Source organism: Pimephales promelas, chromosome 23, assembly GCF_988280905.1.
Source record: "Pimephales promelas chromosome 23, fPimPro1.hap1.1, whole genome shotgun sequence".
NCBI lineage: Eukaryota > Metazoa > Chordata > Actinopteri > Cypriniformes > Leuciscidae > Pimephales > Pimephales promelas.
In genome coordinates this window covers 12,600,967-12,621,528 of record NC_142791.1, presented here as the reverse complement: position 1 = coordinate 12,621,528, position 20,562 = coordinate 12,600,967, and the positions used below count along the sequence as shown (strand labels likewise).

Below are 20,562 nucleotides of genomic sequence, written 5' to 3'. Positions count from 1 at the left end.
GAGTATCGGATGCATGAAACACATTTTCTAAAAAGCAATAGTCAAAGGCTCCCTTTAAAAAAAAAAACTTAGTTGTGTACCTTTCTGGACAGCCATTTTAGGCATCATTCGTGATGAAAAATCTGTTACAAAAAGGTAGGCATTTTTCCGTCAGGCAATCCCAGAATGCACTACAACAAGCTCAGTGGGAAAACAAATTGAGAGAAATGTTGATTGTAAATATTAAACATGAAGAAAAAGCACTGACAAAAAAAACAACTAATTTAATTGATTGTTTCCTGTTCTGTCTAATTTTATGCTCATTAGACTATCAGTTAGCTTAGCAACATGCTAACACCAAACTCCCTTGAAATCAATTCTTGCTATTTTGCAGCCAATGTAGAGTGACTAAATCAGTCACTTTTGAGGGTCCATCTTGGTCAGGATGCTGTGTAGGCAGTGGAAGGGTTTTGCAACTGAGGCTTTGAGTCTCTTTTAAGAGAAAGAGCTAGTCTGAGGCAACCAGATAAAGACCTTCAGATGTGAAATGTACTTCTTAAAAATATGGCAGACAAATGGAGGAGACAAATGCAATACAATATATTGCACTGGCTGTAAATAGCTTTGTTTTTACTCAAAAGGGGCCACATTACCCATACTATCAGAACACAGCACAACGCCTCCTTGTGCAATGTAAATGTCAAACATGCTTTGATCTTTCTTGCGTAGACTGTAGTAGAAGTTATGTGATCAGTTTAAGCAGTATAACTGGCTTTCTTCTTTATGTGTGTGTGTTTTGGCTCTGTTGAAATTTATTGGCCAATTTTTTTTATTTGCTTTATCACTCAGTGTCATGACGTCAACCGCATGGCTCTGACAGCAGTTTACAGAAAACAGGGCTGTTTTTTTGGAGGAAATATATTGGGGTGCTTACTTGTCCCAGAACGCTGTGGTGACTTTTGGCCCTTATGTTTTCAATGGAGGCACTGTGCGGTAGACTTGTTTTTTTCTTTTGCAGTAACTTTTTCTCAACCAGATGGTGTCAACAGATGTCAGATGGCTTTGAGATGTGTTTCTGTTTCTAGATTGACACACACACACACAGCATTTCTCTCGGAAGAATCACAAGTCGCCAAAATCGCATAAACACAATTGATGAGTGGGAGTTTCTTATCTAAATTGTTGTAACCTTTCTAATGTTCCTTCCTTTCCCCTGTCTTGCCATCTTTGTCCCGTCTTCAGTGTTTCAGGACGTTCTGCTGTAAAGGACCTCCCCCTCCCAGACCAGAATATGACGTGGTTTGCATCGGTCTGACGGGTTCTGGGAAGACCAGCCTGCTCTCCAGACTTTGCAGTGAGGCAACAGACAACATTGTCCCCACCACAGGTCAGCCCACCATCATAGAGCAATACCAGACGCGTCCTGCAAACACAAATCTTTGCACTTCCTCTTTGCCAAACACTTTAAAAACACCCCCCCCTTTGTATTCAGATTTTACCTTGTGATTGTCTTTTAAAGGGATACTCCACCGGGTTTTCATATTAAACTATGTTATTCCCTTAACTAAGACGAGCTGATGCATACCTCTCTCGTCTCAGTGCGTGCACTCTTTAGAGCGCTTCAACTTGGCGCAATAATACCTTCACTCGTGAAAAGTCCTCTTACCGGCTCCCGCTTTGTCGCATGTCACGTTGGCTGCATTGACGGAAATAAGAGGGAGGGGGAGAGCGAGGAAGTGGGAGCCGGTATAGGACTTTTCACGAGTGAAGGTATTATTGCGCCAAGTTGAAGTGCTCTAAAGCACTTTTTTATGTTTTTCCGCCATACAATATAGTCATCAATTTTAAACGCTTAGAAAAACACAACGTTTTATTTTGTGTCACCAGCCTAGGTCGAGTTACACTAATCGAGTAACTGTGTTTAAATAGGGAAAACGAGGAAGTGTTTGGTCGCTTCTCTTTTGGGCCCATATTTAATGCACTGGGCTAAGCTGAGTGCTAACATAGTTTTGCGGCAATACAGAGCGATAGAGTGCACGCACTGAGACGAGAGAGGTATGCATCAGCTCGTCTTAGTTAAGGGAATAACATAGTTTAATATGAAAACCCGGTGGAGTATCCCTTTAAAGAGTACTTGATTAAATCTCGGTCAGTGTAGCAATGGAGGTGTTTTTGTGAAATCCTCATGGCCGCGGTTGTTAATCTTGTTCAACTTTTATTTACAGGTTTTAGCATTAAAGCTGTCCCGTTCCAGAATGCCATTTTAAATGTCAAGGAACTCGGAGGTAAATGTTCTCTGTTTTTCATGAGAATACTACTTTTATTTATTTATTTATTTATTTTTAATCTTAATTAATGTATGGGCCAATGACAAATAAGAGTATCCACGATATAGAGAAGGAAAAAATCTTTTTAAATTGTTTAAAACACAGAGGCTACGTTTTTTGAAAATGTGTATATATATATATATATATATTTTTTTTTTCTTTTTTCTGTTGCATATGGTTTTGAATAACACAGTAAAAGTGGCGGAATGTGGCGATTATGTAATAGGAGAGTGTGGCTCTGAGACTCCGCCTTCTTTAACATGGAAATCTTCTCCGGCCCACAACTTCTGTTCAGTCCCTCAAAGTTGGCCAACCGCGAATAAAAACATGAAAACAGCGGAAAGCCGTTTTATAGTAGAAAAAGCTTGGTACTCACATTTTAAAAAGTAACGTTTTGAAAACGTAAAAATATTTTGGTAAATGGTAAATGGACTGCATTTATATAGCGCCTTCATAGACCTAATGGCCACCAAAGCGCTTTACATTTGCCTCACATTCACCCATTCACACACACATTCATACACCGACGGCGGTGTCAGCCATGCAAGGCGCCATCCAGCTCGTCGGGAGCAGCTGGGGTTAGGTGTCTTGCTCAAGGACACCTCGACACTCGGTCAGGTGGAACCGAGGATTGAACCACCAACCTTTCGGTCCGTAGACAACCCACATGAACCACTGAGCCACTGTCGCCATTTTATCGGATGTGCCTTTCGTTTACACGGCGACGGCGTTTTTGGGGCTTAAAAACGCAAAAAAGTGAAACCACCCTCCAGAGTGGAAATCTTTAAAACGCTCCACCGCCGCGTTCCTGTGTAAATGGTAAAAACGCAAAGGTCTGCTTGACAGTGAAGGTTGTACGCAGGCGCACGGCCTTGGTGTAGTTGTAGTTTGCACTTTTAGCCACCTGGAGTGCATACTACATTGAATTTCGCAGACTTTTACGTCACCATTTGCACGCGGATTTCACACACAAAACGCTCGTCTAAACGAAGAATAAAAAGTGATAACGCAATGCCACTTTTGCGTTTTCTCTTCAGAATCATTTCCGTGTTTTAGCCTTATCCTGCAAGCTGTCGTCATCACTTTCCTTCTGACTGCTCTCTTCACTATAACACTTTGTTCTTTGTAGAAATTAAATCTTATCATCATGATTGCTATCTTACCAGAGATGGAGATACATCCTACTCCAGTAAGTGAACTGGAAGTGAATGTCCCTTTCCCCAAAAATGTTAGTACTCAAAAGCGCTTCCCTCCACATTTTCTGTTGAGCATCATTTATTTTTACCACCTATGCACATCAGTTACAGTATGTGCACCTCTGTATATATGTCACATGACTTTACTAGATTGCAGAGCCTGTGCAAACAAACATCCATATCGCTTATGATCAGATGCTTTCTTAAAGGAGAACTCTGGCACAAAAATGAACATTTGGTCTAATTACACATTGGTACCTAGTCGATCGTTCTCTGAGATTTGTTTTCATGATAATCGAATGTAAGGAGTTTTATCTCTAAAAACTGTTTAGCGTATAATCTAGTATATGGGGGCATTTAATAAGTAAAAAGAAATCGCTTCTTAATACCACTAACAAGGCTCAAAATAGCCCACACTAACACAGTAACATAATGAGGCTACTTACATGCAAAACGAAGCATTGAGAACTTTGTAAGTGTACAGACCGTTTAATAAGAAGATACGTTATAAAGACAGTTCACTTCGTGTATACAGGCGGCGCCATCTTTTGAAAACAGTCTCGACAAGTCGAACCACGAACGGCGTTCATACAGTTCAGAAGTTCGCTGAACTTCATACAGTTCAGCTCACTTGGCACGTCATTCGTGGTTCGACTTGTCAAGACTGTTTTCTAAAGATGGCTGCTGCCTGTATACACGAAGTGAACTGTCTTTATAAAATATCTTCTTATTAAACGGTCTAGAACCAAACCAGACCATTCTCAGTTGTAACTGAGTTATGGTCTGGCAAAGCGTCATAGACAAATCATTTCTAGAGGGGTGTCACCAACGGACGTCGTGGGTAGACCTAAAACTAATCAGAGCAATGAAGGAGATGACGTATGCAGAGCGGCGGCCAGCGGAGAAACATCTCCGAGTTGTTCTTAGCTCGGTTTTTAACAAAAAGGAAACTTTCAAATCGCTTAAAACAGGCGCGATTGCTAATTCGAACGAGTGATGTTCGACGGCGGCATCCATCTTTGTGATGTAAGCTACAAAATCTGCAGCTCTGAAATCAAAATCCCAGCTCTGTCGTCATCGTGTAAAGCCCAACGTTTCTGATTGGTGACGCGATTTCGACGGATTGGAAATGGGCTTGAATGAGCTCTTTGCCTGACTAATTTTCAGAGCAAGTCTAATAAATTTGCCAGAAGTTGTCTGGGTTTTCCCAGGCTATGGGACATCAGTTTACTACTGGGGATTTGCCGTGCCGCATTTTACCGCATCAGTGTAGACGGTATCAATGTTTATAATGGGTATTGTCTTTTGTTGCGCCGCGTCACTCTGCTTGCATCCAATGTAGACACGGTGTTATTCTCACCAAAAATATGGTAAAAGCAGTTATACTGTGAAATATTATTGCAATTTAAAAGATCCATTTTCAATTTTAATATATATTAAAATGTAATTTATTCCCATGATCAAAGCTTAATCTTCAGCATCATTACTCCAGTGTTGTTCAGTGTCACATGATCCTTCCTAAATCATTCTAATATGATCATTTGATACTTATGAAACATTTCTTATTGTCATCAGCGTCAAAAACAAGATTCTTTGATGAATAAAAAGAACAGCACTTACCGGTATTATTATTATTATTATTATTATTATTACTGTGACCTTAATGTGTCCTTGCTGAAAAGTCTTACTTGCCCTAAACCTTTAATTGGTAGTGTATGAAGTACATTCAAGTCATTGTAAGTATTAATAAATTAATAGATCCATACAAAAAAATTAATGAATATCTACAGAAACATTGAAACCATTATTTCATTATTTATGATGGAAGTGCTCTGTACAAGCCGTAATTCATTATTTATGATCTTTTGAAAAGTAATCTTTGGGAACACATCATCTGACACAGCTTGAGGAATATGAATGTTATTTGACACAGATGTGACATGAGGACCCGACCAAGGATACAAACACATTTCTTTGATGACTAATAGTTTTCTCTTCAAGGTAAATTGAACCCCAGGAAACGCCAGTGCTTGGATGCGGCACGCAACGGAAATGTTTCAGATGTCACTCGCTCACTGAACCCAGAGCCATCTTGGCCCGCATTTCCTTTTTTCTTAAGAGTGATGAGCTGAAGCTTTGAATCTGTCTTTAAAATGAGTGAGTGATGATAAGAATAAGAGGGTGTTGTGGATGCAGGGAACCCTGGGGGAAAGGAGGAGGGGAGGGGGTCATGAAGCCTGTGTAGTTTCCACCCAAAGGAAAAATTCACCCAAAAAATTTAAATGCTAACATGATTTACTCACTTTCATGTCATTCCGAACTTTTATGCACTTTCATCGAACACAAAAGGATTTTTGAGGAACTAGTTGTATTTTTTAACGTAGTTGAAAAGCCAGGGTGGATATGAAGTATAAAGTCAACATTAAAAGTCAATTCATTCAATTCATCCATGTATGTTTCATTTATCAAAATGTCAAGACTCGATCTTAGGTGAAAATGAAAGGCTTATCTCTGATGACATATAGAGGACTTTCCAATCATTTAGTCCACTTAAAACCGCCTCTTCCCATTCAACTTCACATCAATTATTCAGTGCAATGCCCAAATTTCAAAATCCAATCACCAAACAATGGATGAACCCCATCCTTTTTTTTTTCTTTTTCGATAATCTGTTGCACTCAGATGTACATCACAATATAGCAGAAAAGATCTGTCGCGAGCTTTAAATTTCAGCCTGTTCCTAACATAAATCTTAAGAGCATATAAGTTACATTTACCACATTCATGATTCTTTTATAGTGATTTTGTCTCTGTTTTGGAGTTTATTTGTATTCTGTCTTCACTTACTCACCCTCAAGTTGTTAAAAACCTGTACGAGTTTCTTTGTTACAACAAAAGAAGAAACTGTTCGATTACCAGCAATCTTCATCAAAATATATTATTTTGTGTTCACCAGAACCAACAAACTCGTACAGTTTTGTAGCAACTTGAGGCTGAGTAAGTGATGACAGAATAAAAATATTTGGATGAACCATCCCTTTAAGTTCCCATTTGCTTTAACTGCATGGAAGTGAGCAACCGGCACATTTTTCCTTTTGAGTTCTTCAGAAGAAAGTAAGTAAGTAAGTTATAAGTGAATTAATATTGGTATTATAGGTGGATTTTTGGTGAGAAACAACCCATACCGGGCGGGAAGTCATCTTTAAATTGATGAACCTCTGAATTCTCCTTGAAAAGCGGTATAATTATGTCCTATTTTCCTTTTAAGCACTTTGGAAACCTTTCCTCCAGACCTCCAACGAGTTCAGCTCAGTGTCAGGGGCCTGCGGAGCGCGACCTCTTTCCCCCCAAAAACATCAGTGTAGGGTTACGGCTGGGACATTAACCTTGAACCTGACGCGGAAGGCTCATGTCACACTTTATTGATGGAGGTTGTGTGCCTGCTTGACACGCTGGCTCTCCCGTCGTTTCCGCCACGGCCATCGAGACGGTTTACCGGATTCTTGTGTTATTGGTTAGTCTGCCCGTCTGGCCCGTGTTTTGGGTTTGCGTGAGTGATGTCAGGAAGCCAGGAGACGTTCAAAGTGCCGCGCTGTCTGTGCGCATTTCCCATCAGTGTCACGATGACACCCTGTGCGATCTGCCGGGCTGACAGGCGCACCAGAGAAGGGAGACCCACATGCTCACATTTACCATCTCGCAGCAGCCATCTGAAAGCACTTAGCAGGCTCTCTCTCTCTTTGTTTCCCTGGACCCCAGCCATGATGTAATGATTTCTGCGAAAATGTGCTTTAGTTGCATTATCACATTAGATTGTAATGCACCGGCCCGTTTCTGATAAATGCTGTTTTGTTCCGTCACATCGTTCTCTTCTTAATGCACATGTTTATGCATTTGAAATGAAAGTAAACCTCTGTTTTTCAAAGCCCCAGACTCCACAAGACCTCCCACTGTTTTGATGTTACCTTCACAGCCAGTAGATGGAGACTTTGAGTAAAACTAAACCACAAAGAGATTGTTGATGCACTTTTGTGACTGATGGGACATTGTGTTTTGGAAAAACCAGGCTTTATAGGAAAGAAATATCAGGCTGTATATGTTAAGTAATTGTGCATTAATATTTAATTGTGCTTGTTAGAATTGCAATAGCAGATCAAACGCTTCTTAATTAGATGAGTCAGCCTCTGACATGGCCTGTCTGTGAGGATCCCAAATATTTATTGCGAGTCACAAATTGACTAAACATCTGCAGAAAACATTATTATTCCTTTGGCCAGCTATCGCAAGTTGTGTTTGCTATTGCTGCCAGGGTTGCGTTTGAGTGGCTGGAAAGCTGTTGCTGAATACCACAGTGGATAATACCTAATGAGAACTGGAAGTATTACATTGTACATCATACACAGCGATGATATCGGGAAGGCGAGCTCTGAAACTCAATCTGATAGGTGGAGGTTGTTTCCAAACATGAACCAAGACCTCTATGAACAGTTTTAGAGCTGATAATTTGGCGAGGCATGACTAAGAGCTCAATTTGTGGTGTGACAAAGGCTCAGAAGTTTGGAAGTGGAACCATTAAACTCGGGTCCAGTGTGTTTAGCGAGGGGGGGGGGGGGAAGGATTGCGCAGCTGCTTAGTGTCATGCAAACAGCTTATACGTCTTGGCCGAACTTCAAGAGCTTTGAATAAAGCTGTCGATTACTGTCTGGCATTGATTTTAAGACTCCACCTTTTCAAATAGCAATCGGTTTATTGTTTCATACTTTAAGATGAAAACGGAGAAATAAAGCTGCTTTTTCGGGTCCGTTATCGCAGGAGAAGATGCACACGACGCATGCTAGTAATTAATACGGCGCGTTCCAATCAGAAAACTCACCATAACAAGAGGTATAGACACACTGGTCTCTGTTTTTTCATGGTTAGGGTACAGGCCCCGCCGTGACTCACTTTAACCAAAGCCATGCTGCGCTTGTGTGTCTTGGTGGCCACATTTTTGTACCCCCAAATTGCTGTGCACAAGAGAAACCATATGTTCACTGTAAAAGTGGGCCCATTTGAACTGTGCTGTAGACTGGCCATCAGAAGAAACCATTTTAATATGCTCTCAGGGTCGACTTTAAAGAAACACTGTTGCGTTGAGCGCTCTTCATTTGGACACGGCTTTTCCCACAGGCCTCCCCGAGCGGGAGTGCGAGTTGGCATGCGTTCTTTAAGTCATAAAAATACATAATGCAATATCCGCAGTGTGTTTTTTGAAAGGAGGTCGGGGTCCTCACCAAAATGCATTCCAGCAATGTTCGAACTGATACTGTGTCTCAACACGCTGTAGTCCGTTTCCCATCTCGGTCGCCAATATGTTTTTCTTTTCTTCATTGTAGTTTGGTTTGTTTTTTTAAAGCTTTACATTGTTTTCGCCTTGGGCACCATCTGATTTATGTCTGACAGGGAAACCACCTTTTTTTTCTGTGAAGGGGTTAATGTGTGCATTAAATGTTATGACTTCCTTGCTGCGTTCCTGACGGTGTGAATTTATGTTTTGTGTTGCAGGAGCGGACTCAATTAAAAAGTACTGGAGCCGGTACTACCAGGGCTCTCAGGGGGTGGTGTTTGTTTTGGACAGCGCTTCGTCGGAGGAGGATCTGGAGGTGGCGCGTACGGAGCTTCACTCGGCCCTGCAGCATCCGCAGCTCTGCACGCTTCCCTTCCTCATTCTGGCCAACCACCAGGACAAACCCGCTGCCCGCTCTGTACAAGAGGTAACACGATACATGCTTAACACTTCCCTTCCTCACCCTGGCCAACCGCCAGAACAAACCTACTGGCCGCTCTGTACAAGCCGTAACTTTACACTCGTTTAATACTCGTCTAATACTTCCCATCATCATACTGCCCATCACCACTGAGACAATCCTGCCGCCCGCTTTGTACTAGAGCTAACCTATTACTCTTTATACCTCCTATCATAATCATGACCACAAACTCCATACAAGAGGATATTTCTCCTAAAATGAACACTGAGTCATCATTTATTCACCCTCATGTCACTGCATATCTGTTGGACTGTCTGCAGAACAAGTAAGATGTTTTGTCAGTTATACAAGGACATTCGGTGGGGTGCCAAAAATTTATTATTCTTAACAACTTTTTCATCGCAAGTACCAAAATGTGTGGCTTACAGTGCTTATAGAGTCAAATACTCACAAAATTATGTGAAAATGCCCATCTTGGCAAGTATTCAGTTTTTCAGAGTCAGTTTTGGAATGTGAATAAATAGTTGAGAAAGATAACGCATGTTGTGTAACAGTATGTTGGATCTGTGCATAAACTCTTAAAGTAACCGCAGTCTAATATTCCTGCTGCTGTCTGTCATGTTAATCAAAGAACAAAAGACAAAGAAAATCACTCTCTGCTCTTGAATAACTTTTATAACTTTAATTGTATGCATTAATTTGTTTTTCATTTTTACAATCAAGACTGTCCAGTGTTATCTTACATTTGATTACTTTTATTTCTGTAGTATTTCTTACATGAAAACTGTTAGACCCACCGGAAAATCTCAAAGCCGTGTTTTTTTTCTTTTCATCTCTCTTTATCCTATCACATTTACTTACATTTACATTTAAATTCATTCATTTAGCTGACGCTTTTATCCAAAGCAACTTACAATTGCTGTATATGTCAACTTACAATTGCTGTATATGCAACTAGGGGTTAAGTGTCTTGCTCCGGGACACAGTGGATTCGAACCCGGGTCTCTCACACCAGAGGCATGTGTCTTATCCACTGCGCCATCACCGCCCCTTATTTGTGCTGTTGTTTGCAATTAAAATCTGAATCGGCCAAGAAAAGTGCAATCGGTGCATCTCTAGTAGTGATGCATAAAGCACAGCTCAAATGAATGTCACTTTCAACCAATCAGCTTTGTGCTGGTCAACACAGCAATTTCACACGGCCAATTTGCGAAATCTGCGTAAGGAACTTTTCACCATCATGCGAAACTCCCGATCACACGGATTTCTATTAAAATTACTGGATTTCGCCCACAACAACGGTAAATGTGACCTCACCTTTATACCTTTGGTGAGATACAATTACAAAAACTTGTAAGATATTGTAGATTTTAAACGATAATGGTATTAGCCATTGCTCCGCTTAGGGAGGTGGTGTTGTGCTGTCGCAGTTTTATTTCCGCAGGATTCGCTTGTTGTTTGCAAACACTGAGAGGCCACAAGACATTCTCCCACAGATCTGCAGCACCCAGCTTACCCACTTTCTCAGGCTTTCCTGACAATAAGTCTTTGTATTGTTGGGAGCCCAAAAATACTGGTGGTGTGGCGAAACACTACAGCTGTTGTCCCATCTCATAAGAGTGTATTCATTTTACCAATTGCTCTATTTAAGATTCTGTCAAACAATGTTTCAAAAGCAAGTGGCATCAAAATTAAGATGAATTGCTGACCGCTGTTCGTAACGGCAAACAGTTGGAATGCAAGGCATGTCTCTGCTGTCACATTTCTATTTTAATGGTCCCCTTGTCACTTTTATGTTTGGAGGATTGTGTTACGTCTTTTCCTGAATGATTTGGTGTCTGTGTGTTATTTGGCTGATACCATGCGCGTTGGTTTGTGTGTGAGTGTGCATGCGTGCACATCTGCTCCGAGTGTAGAAATCAGTCCGCGGGCTGCAGGGTATCACCCAATGCACAGAGCACTAATTAACTGGCTGAGAAGTGGTCCTGAGTGAGCAGTAAATATCTGCCTTTGGAGACCAACACATCCCTGTTCACTGATGTGTGTCAAAACGGGGCTTTTCAGTTGGCAGCGACACTCGCTTTCCTTGCTGGAGATGCAACTTGGGTTACACAAGATCGGACCTGACCAGCTTGTTTTCCATTTAATTGCTCTCAATTGATTTCAAACTGGATCAGATCTCTTGGACCTCCTATGGGCAGTTTTTTTTTTTCAAAGAAGAAAAGATCCTGAGTTCAGAAAACAGAAAAGGAACTGGACAAATATTTTTGGTCATTATAAGGGATAAAATGTCTGCCAGCTTTATAAAAACCAAATCTGCAGGGCTGTGGACTTGAGTCGCATTACTTGGACTTGACTTGGATTCGATTCCCAATTTTGATGACTTGCGACTCGACTTAGACTTTGACAACAATGACTCGCGACTTGACGCGGACTTGAGCCCTGTGTTGGAAATGCTTGACCTACCTTCTAAAACCACAGAGTTGTAATTATCACTGTAGCATAGCACTGTATCACTGTATCTACGTAGAAGCAGTTTTTGTAAAAATAGGCTAACGATTGCGTCATGGACTGGAGGAGAAGCTCTCATGCATAAAGTCGGATAAAGTCGAGGGAGAAGCCCATAGAGAGTCATAAAGTTGATCCTGCTGCTAGCTCATGGACAGCTAATACTCACTCTCCCCGTCTCTGTGAGATTCGGAAGGGAATTATTCAGATTTCACTTGCTACTAGAAGACATACAGGTTGGTCACGTGGCAGGCTCCGTTTGAGCTTGTGCAGTATGCCTGGCTATCAGCTTTTAACAGGCTTCAATTTTCTCTGTTGAAATCAATGGGGTCGCTTTGTCCATTTCTTTTACTGTTTATGAGTAAATCGAGGAGAGAGTTTCCCCACTGCGTATATGTGACGTTTACATCAATCTCATTTTCCAATCCCTTTTATTTAATGTTAATTGGTCACTGCTATTCTTTGTGGCAAAGATTCAACATGGTGCTGGAAAATTTCCTCAGAGATTTTGTTCCATATTGACATGATAGCATCATGCAGTTACTGCAGATTTGTCGGTTGCACATCCATGATGTGAATCTCCAGTTCCAGCACATCTCAAAACTTCTCTATTGGATTGAGATCTGTTGACTGTGGAGGCCATTTGAGTTTAGTGAACTAATCGTCATGTTCAAGAGACCAGTTTGAGATGATTTGAACTTTGTGACATGGCATGTTATCCTGCTGGAAGTAGCCATCAGAAGATGATGGACATGGTCTGTCAGCAACAATACTCAAGCAGGCTGTAACATTTAAACAATTCTCAATTGGTACTAAAGATCCCAAAGTGTGCAAAGAAAATATCCTCCACACCATTACACCACCAGCAGCCTGAACCGTTGATACAAGGCAGGATGGATCCATCCAATTCTGACCCAGCCATCTGAATGTCGCAGCAGAAATCGAAGGATCAGGAAACGTTTTTCCAATCTTTATTTGTCCAATTTTGGTGAGCCAGTTTGAATGGTTGCCTCAGTTTCCTGTTCTCAGCTGACAGGAGTGTCTTCTGCTGCTATAGCTCATCTGCTTAAAGGTTCAGACATGCTCTTCTGCTGACAACGAGTGGTTATTTGAGCTAATGTTGCCTTTCTTTAAGCTTGAACCTATCTGCCCATTCTCCACTGAATTCTGGCAATAATAAGGCATTTTTGCCTACTGTACTGCCGTTCACTGTGTCTCTTTTTCAGACCATGCTATTTAATCCCTAGAAGTGGTTTTGCATGAAAATCCCAGCAGATAGGCACTCTCTGAAATACTCAGACCAACTACGTTCAAAGTCACTTAAATCTGCTTTCTTCCCCATTCTGATGCTCAGTTTGAAATTTTGCATTGTTTTGACCATGTCTACATGCCTTAATGCACTGCCATAAGATTGGCTGATTAGATATTCGTGCTAACGAGCAGTGTACTTGGGACAACGCTGCATTTGTCATATGGGCTACAAGTGTACATAGCCAATAAGAAACTGCAAAGCAGTCTTGCTGTTAAAAGTCGTCTTGAAATACAATCCTCCCTCTATACTACTACATCTGCACACGATAGTCTGTGGAGATCTTTCAGGTCGTTTTTCATTTTTGCCAGATATAAATTGCTAAACGTATCAAATTGTGGTCTGCCTCGCATTCTGGTTTGCATGGACGTGGCCTGTACGCCAGCATCAAACTGTTTTGTTTTATATTTCAGGGTGCGAACTGTGATGGATCATCTGTCTTTCCCCTGGATGACCATTTCATTCCAGTAAACCAAGAAATCCACCCATGTCAAGAGTTTTCGCATATAATTAATTGCTAGGGACCCTCATATTTTAGGATCCCCCTGGAAAGGACCATCTTCATAAAATATGCAGGCAGCTCAGCTGTATATTTTCATGTATGCATACTCATTTAAACTGTGTTGAAAAAGAGCAAGAGTCATTTTTTTTGTAAAAATTAATGATTAGGTTTTCTTTTTTATACTAAAACCTAAATAAATTATTGAAATGTTATATTGAAAATATTTAAATTGAAACATAACACTTGTTCAGCAATATTAATGATTAATGTCATTTCATAGCTGATAGCTCTACAAAGTTACAACAATAATACCTCCATCATTTACAACAAGGAAAATGTTAAAATGCCAAAAGAGTAGTATGTCCGAATACATAGTATTCGAAAAACAGTGGGTGAAAATACCTCGGATGACCTACTACTTAAGCCGCACTTCAGAAGTGCGCATTCGATGGACACTTTACTATCCCATGATTTATGAATGGAAGTAAAACAATGCAACTGACGCTGGTAGGTCGGATGACAGTAACAACATGGCTGATGTAGTACTGTATGTCCATATTTCATATACTATAGAGAGTCAGACTGGTAACCCGAAGATTAGTTTAGTTTTATTTCAGGAATACATGGCCTTTCAGCCCATAGTTCCAAAGTCACAATAGCATGACAGAAGCTCTTTTTTTTTCATTCCATGATATATATAAATATACATTGCCAATCTCTATGCATGCTTCGACTCACAAACCTGTGACACATCAACCCCCACAAGTGTGAGATCACTCACCTACACTTTGAGCCTCTCAAGCACTAGAGAAACAGTTGAGATACAATAGAACTTGAATGCAGGAAACCCAAGATGTTCTACCTACTTCATCTAACTGAAGAAGCATATTATAACATTTGTGGGTATTGTGGGATACTAGTAATTAGACATGGACACTAATTTTCCCCAGTACATGATGCACTTTTTCATACCGGCAGGAAATGACTGAGGCACTTTTCCTGGTCGTCACAGCAAAATGGCTGCCCAATGCTCAGGGTGTATGTGTCCATGGTTTGCAATGGATGGCCCTGTCCCAAATGGCACACTTCATTTGCACTTTCGGTCTTGTGGACTTATAATGGCTGCTGCGTGCTCGTGTCCGTTAAGTCCATGAGACCTTAGGGTGTCACATTTGTCATTTTAGGTGTCAGAAGAGTGCTCGTGAGCGCACCCTTTTGCGTTCGATATGCGCCCTTGAAGTGCACTTTTGCACTCAAAAGCAAACTCCGCTGCAAAGTTCTTCCTGGCAGTTAAAGTGGCGTTACGTCACGAAAGTGTGGACTGGTAGGAAGACCCCAAGTGCTTAGGGTGCCATTTGGCACAGGGCCTATGTGTTTTCACTACTTACTTCTCTTAAGTTGTGAGTGCATTAACTTGGAGACCAAATTCCTTGCATGGGTTACAACACTTGGCCTTCACATGTCAGTTGTCACTTTAGTCACGGTTAGTATTTCGGTCACCACTACAGTATGGTCTTATTGAGGGAGTCAAATCAAGTTTTGTTTAAAATGGCTGATTGATTCAGGGCTAAAGCAAGTGAGATTGAGTTGTCAAGTCATTCTAGGCAGATTAATTCAAAAACATGGATTCATTTAGTAAAGAAACTGAGTCTTGTTTTGCTCTGAGACTTGCAATGGCTCAACTGCATGTAACTTTCTTCATTGGCAATATTTTGACTAAAATGTAAGTCACCTAATATTAACTTATTGTTTATTGATCTGTTGTTTAAAATCACAATCACTTTTGTAAATATTCTTCGCACTCTTGCTCTTGTGGTATTGCTTATAAATATTAAAAACAAGAACATTTACAGAGTCATGTTTTGTACCATATTGAATTTTTGTCAATTATACATATTTTTGCTTCAAGCCCCCCTTGGTGTGTGTGGCATGATAGCGGGGCTCTTTTTCGAGCCTAGGCAGAGGTCCTTTCTCCTGTGAGACCTGTTTCTAGTGAAATGGGTGCAACATGGCAAAGGCCACTACGGGTTGAGAGCACTTAGCTTGAGACTCTGTTTTGCCCAACTGTGTTTGGATTGGAATTTTTCAAATGTAAAAATTCAGTCTTCCAAAGGAAATATGACGCAGGAAGGGATGTGATTTGTATGTCTGAAAATTTTAGAATTTCAAGAGAACCCATTTGCGTTGACTACCAGATTTATGATTATGTTTTCCTCTGTGCTTGTGTGAAGATGAAACAGAAAAGTAAATTCAGGAACTGTTGAGATGTTTGAATGTAAGAGTAATACAAGTGATTGAAAATGTGGCAGTGGGGACATATTGTTTGGAAATTAAATAAACCAATTCGCAACTATCTTAAAAACCACATGAAAAATAACGTGTAATTCTCTCCTCCTTGCGTGCAAACTTGTGCCAAGTTGACATGGGGCTACAATTAAAGTTGCTTAAGGGGACAAATGTAGCCATGCAAAGCATATTTTGATGATTGTGATCTGAATAGGGAACGGCAAATTTCTTTACTTGCAGATATGGAAATCTGCCATCATATCATTGGACTGTTGACAGTCCAGTGCCAAATGGATGGGGAAAAGTTGTGACGAGAAAAAATTGATGAAGATCTAGAAGAGAATAGGCAGTTAGTACCATTCAGTTAGTACGTTAACACAAGACAACAGTAGATCCAAGAAGTGATGTGAGAGACCAGCTCAGTTCACGCAGTGCAAAACTGGAATCTGTGTCTTTCGTGGTCACACAGTAATCTGGGTCCGAACAACAGACCCGTTTGTTGTTTTCCTCGGGGGCTCGGAATTTGCTCAGCCGACATTGGCATGGTTTTCAGTGCTGGATGCCAAGGCCAGTGTCAGATCAGCAGGAGAAACACCATTCTCCCTCATACCACACGCACACACTCACTCAACTGTCTGGGTGTCTGTCTGGCTTCATACCCCTTCGCCCGTCTCTCATGTTACTTGCTGTGGGAAAGATCAGTGCTGTCCATTTTTGCTTCCCCCCCCCCCCTCTATCTCTCTCACTCTCTCATTTTGATCATGCAAAGATGCTCGTGCCTAATGAACCCCATGATTCCGACCAGAAGCTCTTCATTGGTTTTGCATCAGGACACAGTTTGATATTGGACATGAAATGGCAATCCAGCACACTACCAAAAGTTTATTATGTAAAAGTAAACTAAGATGGCCATAAAAAAATGAAAATTGATTAATATTACCAAGAAAAATTCAACAAACTTCTCTTCATAATTTGAGCTGGAAAAGACTCCATTCACTCCACATTTAGGGAGATTATCATTATGTTTTAAGAGTCATGTTTTGCTTGGCCACAGTGCGAAGAAAAATTAAATGTAGCCAACAGTGTAAAATGACAACTGAACCTCACATTTTTTTCTTACGTTAACCGTGGACTAAGCAAATGTAGAAGCAGTAATTAGTAATCCTACTATAACTAGTGACTGCTCAAGGTAAACAGCATGTTATGTAATTAATATCCAACAGGCAAACTATATTTAATATTTTCTGGTTTCTTACTTCTTCAGTTTTGCTCATGGTTTTGGAGAATCAGGGAATGTCGCATAACCTGTCCAAATTGCCATCTGTCTAATTTGTCCTCTACCACCAAAATCTAACGGACTTAGATAGAATGAAGATGCTTTTCTAAACCAGTCTTACAATTCTTAGGTAATGCGTTTGACTTGTTTCAAACCACCATAGTGTTGACCGTTACAGGTGTGTGTGTGTGTGTGTGTGTGTGTAATTTTTAAATCTCTTCCTCATGCTTACGAGAAAGACTCTTGCATCTTTGATATATGGTACCCCTGGAGCTCTTTGGTCCTCAATTCTAAGGGCTCTGCAGTTGAAACTCTACCCAGAAGAGTCACAGTCACCGGTGTAATTTACTGCCCCGTCTCCCCATCTGCTCTTTGGAAGCAGCTTTCCCCCATGCGGTAATGGAAGGGGTCAATGTCTTACCTCTAAAAAGAATTGCCCGGTTTTCCCCTGCATGACCCAAAACCCCCTCCCCTTCTACTGTGGCTAATCTCACTGGGTTGTGATTTAGAGTAATAATAAAATTACCACGGCTCTGGAAGTAGACAGGGCACCCGTAACATCTGGCTCTAATAAAGTTATGACTGATAGAGATGGATGCACACAGAACCAACATGAGTGGGAGACACACGACAGACCCTCAAGCTCCAGAACCGGACCTGTTTCAGATGACAGATGTCTTTGAACCCTCTCGACTAATCCATGCAGGTACCGTTTTTACACCGCTTTCCATACAGAGAGAGCTGGAAAGCAAATGTATTTGGTCTTTGGCTTATCTGCCTTCTTCATGTCCTCACTGACCCTTTGCAATACTCGTGCTTGCTTAAGAGTACTCTCATTCCGGGATAATGCTTTCTCGCTAAATTAATTTAGCTACACAATAGAATTGAATCTCAACGTGTTGACCAACATTGAGCAATAAGATGTACAACATACCTTACGGCACTTTATGTAAGTGGTCCTGAGTAGTTGTTGTGCATCCCTAAAATACATGGGAGAAAAGGGGCGAGGAATATCTTAGAGAAGTCCTCATTGACATCAGGCGCCATCAATTGAATGTTTTTCGGACTAGGAATTTGTCCTTGTCCTGAAAAATGTGTTTGAGACACGAAGACAAAGGCCATCTTGTGTGCCTGAAGGAGGTTGAACTGTGGAAGATCTGTCTGGCTGGTTGGACTCTGTATTCTGTCTGGGCTCGGGGGAAAAAAAAACACGCTGGCCAGACTTTATTGTGTGGCTCGGCTGGCAGCCTGACTCAGGGCATTCTGCTGAGAGAGGTCAATGGTGCTGCCACATGCAGTACTTCTGTCTGGTGACAGTGCCCAGTTTTTGAACAAGCAGCAGCCGTCTGCTTGTGTACCATATGGTCATGGATCCTGGATAGACGATGCAGTTGAAGTATCCAAATTCTTTTGTTTTTGACAATGTGCTGTATCGAGACACTCAAGCACGCAAACCAAAGAACATGTTTTCATTGAAATCACGATTATTTATCGTGCTGTACAAAGCATATTACAGGTAGACATCATGTACTAGAACATCCTTTATGGTTTCATGATGGCAATTAGTGTTGTTTTCTCTGCACTCTGAGCACTTACAGTCTGGGAGTTGATGCCTGTACATAACAGACTGTGAAAGCAGGACAATTTTTCAATAGGTCAAATCCAAGCATTGACGGAAGAGCTTCATGGGATGTGACGCGTTTTAAATTCTAGCTACAGTAGTACTGCAGACCTTCTTTTAAGCAGAACCCAGTGTCATTGGGTTAACCCATTTTGCTTGTTCTCCAAGAAGGTGCAAACTGATAGTCTAATTTCTTTTTAAACTCTTTAGAACATTGGTCTTCAATCCTGAACCTGATCCTGGTTCCAGACCCTCAGAAAGACTCAACCAGTTTTTCTGATCTTCACTGATTTAAGAATAGGCACCTGTCCAGGAACCAGCATTATGTGGAGAAAGGGCGCACCAGATTGCTCATCTTGTAATAGACTATTTATACCATTGCAGACCATGGAGTCTAATTGAATTACTTCTCCCATGAGCAACTGTTACAATAAGGTATTTTTAACCAATTTGATTTGCAGTCCTGTGAGTCTGAGCGGCAAGCCTTGCCTAACATTTGCTTTCGAGCGTGTTACTCAGACGGGCGTGAACAAGTGTAAAGGAAAGTGAAATAGCATATGTATGTCCTCTGGGATAGTATCAAAGTTTTAATTTTTGTCTATCAATCACTGCTGATATGGCGTGGGGCTCCCGGTTGGGATTAAGTTTAGGTAAAGTGTTGTTGAAGATATCCAGGGAGGCAGGTTCAGCTCCTTTTAATGTGTTCCCAATGTTCTGGAGCCAGACTCTGTGAGTTATGAGAACTCTGAACTCCACTTCAGTCATCACCGTAACTCAAACACATGCTTACATAAGAGCCAACTAACACTAGTCATGACAACGGGTAGTTAATGCTTGTTTGGGGGAGGGGGGGGGGGGTCATGGTATCGGAGCAGATGGTCTTTTCATCTCAGGTGTATGGAGACATCCAGTGATCTCAATTAATTTAGTTCTGTCCACATTTGACAGCATAAACGATCTGTCTGTTGCAGCTTCGTCTCTCTGTTCATGTTCTAGATTCACAAAGACGTTCCTGTCAAGAGAGATCGAGCAATATATGTATACACCTCTAATACATGCATATCTATACCCGTATTGCTTGGCTAGCACTTTTTGTTTTGAAACTTGAACACGATTTTGGCTAAAGCTCGTCTTCTGAGCTACTTTGTCAGGAATGTTTCTTCGCTGAGGAATCCCCAGCGACAGGGCCTTCGTTGCCCTGCATGAAATACTGTTCCATTTATTAATATGAGGAAATCTCTTCAGAAAGGGAGGGAGTGCAGCCTCCAGCATGTGAACAGAGGGGGCCCATGGAACTGCTGTGGTTTGCTGTGGAATGAGCCTGATTTAACACATGAATAACAGAAACTAGAGCTCTGCAAAACAACTGGACAGAGTCTCTGCTATTGGGGGAGGAGGTGTGCTCTCCATCGTTTGCTTCAGCTCCATCTTTGGACTGAAAGCATTTTTTTTTTTTTATCTTCGAAATTGATGAATATCACAATGCTTACACATTCCTATCTTTAGAAACTCGCTGTGATATGGTCCTTGAAATGAATCTCCCAATCGTAATGCTTGCAGTATGCTGAAGAAATGAGCACTGTAATTGGGGAATTTCTCCCTTTTTGGGGAGCAGATCTGCAGGTGGGTCTGCGTGTGTGTGGTTAAGTGTACAAAGTTCAGAGTCTGATGGATATCAGATGGATTTGTTGATTTATAGTTTGAGCAGCTTTGTTGACGTGGGCTTGCCAGCAGGTCACCTGTCAGTGCCTTAGGGGGTTCGTCTGTGGGTCTATATTCTCTCTTTGTGGGTGAGTTCCCCAAGTGAAGGT

At 41.2% G+C, this 20,562-nt stretch overlaps 1 protein-coding gene across 1 annotated transcript in view; it reads left to right on the top strand.

The window, feature by feature from the left end:
* Positions 1-20,562, top strand: part of arl15b (ARF like GTPase 15b) — a 54,637-nt gene that overhangs the window by 26,213 nt on the left and 7,862 nt on the right. Inside the window, exons 2-4 of the mRNA XM_039675528.2 lie at positions 1,222-1,366; positions 2,205-2,264; positions 9,047-9,255. Of these exons, the coding sequence (XP_039531462.1) occupies positions 1,222-1,366; positions 2,205-2,264; positions 9,047-9,255 (414 nt within the window). The remainder of the gene's footprint in view (positions 1-1,221; positions 1,367-2,204; positions 2,265-9,046; positions 9,256-20,562) is intronic.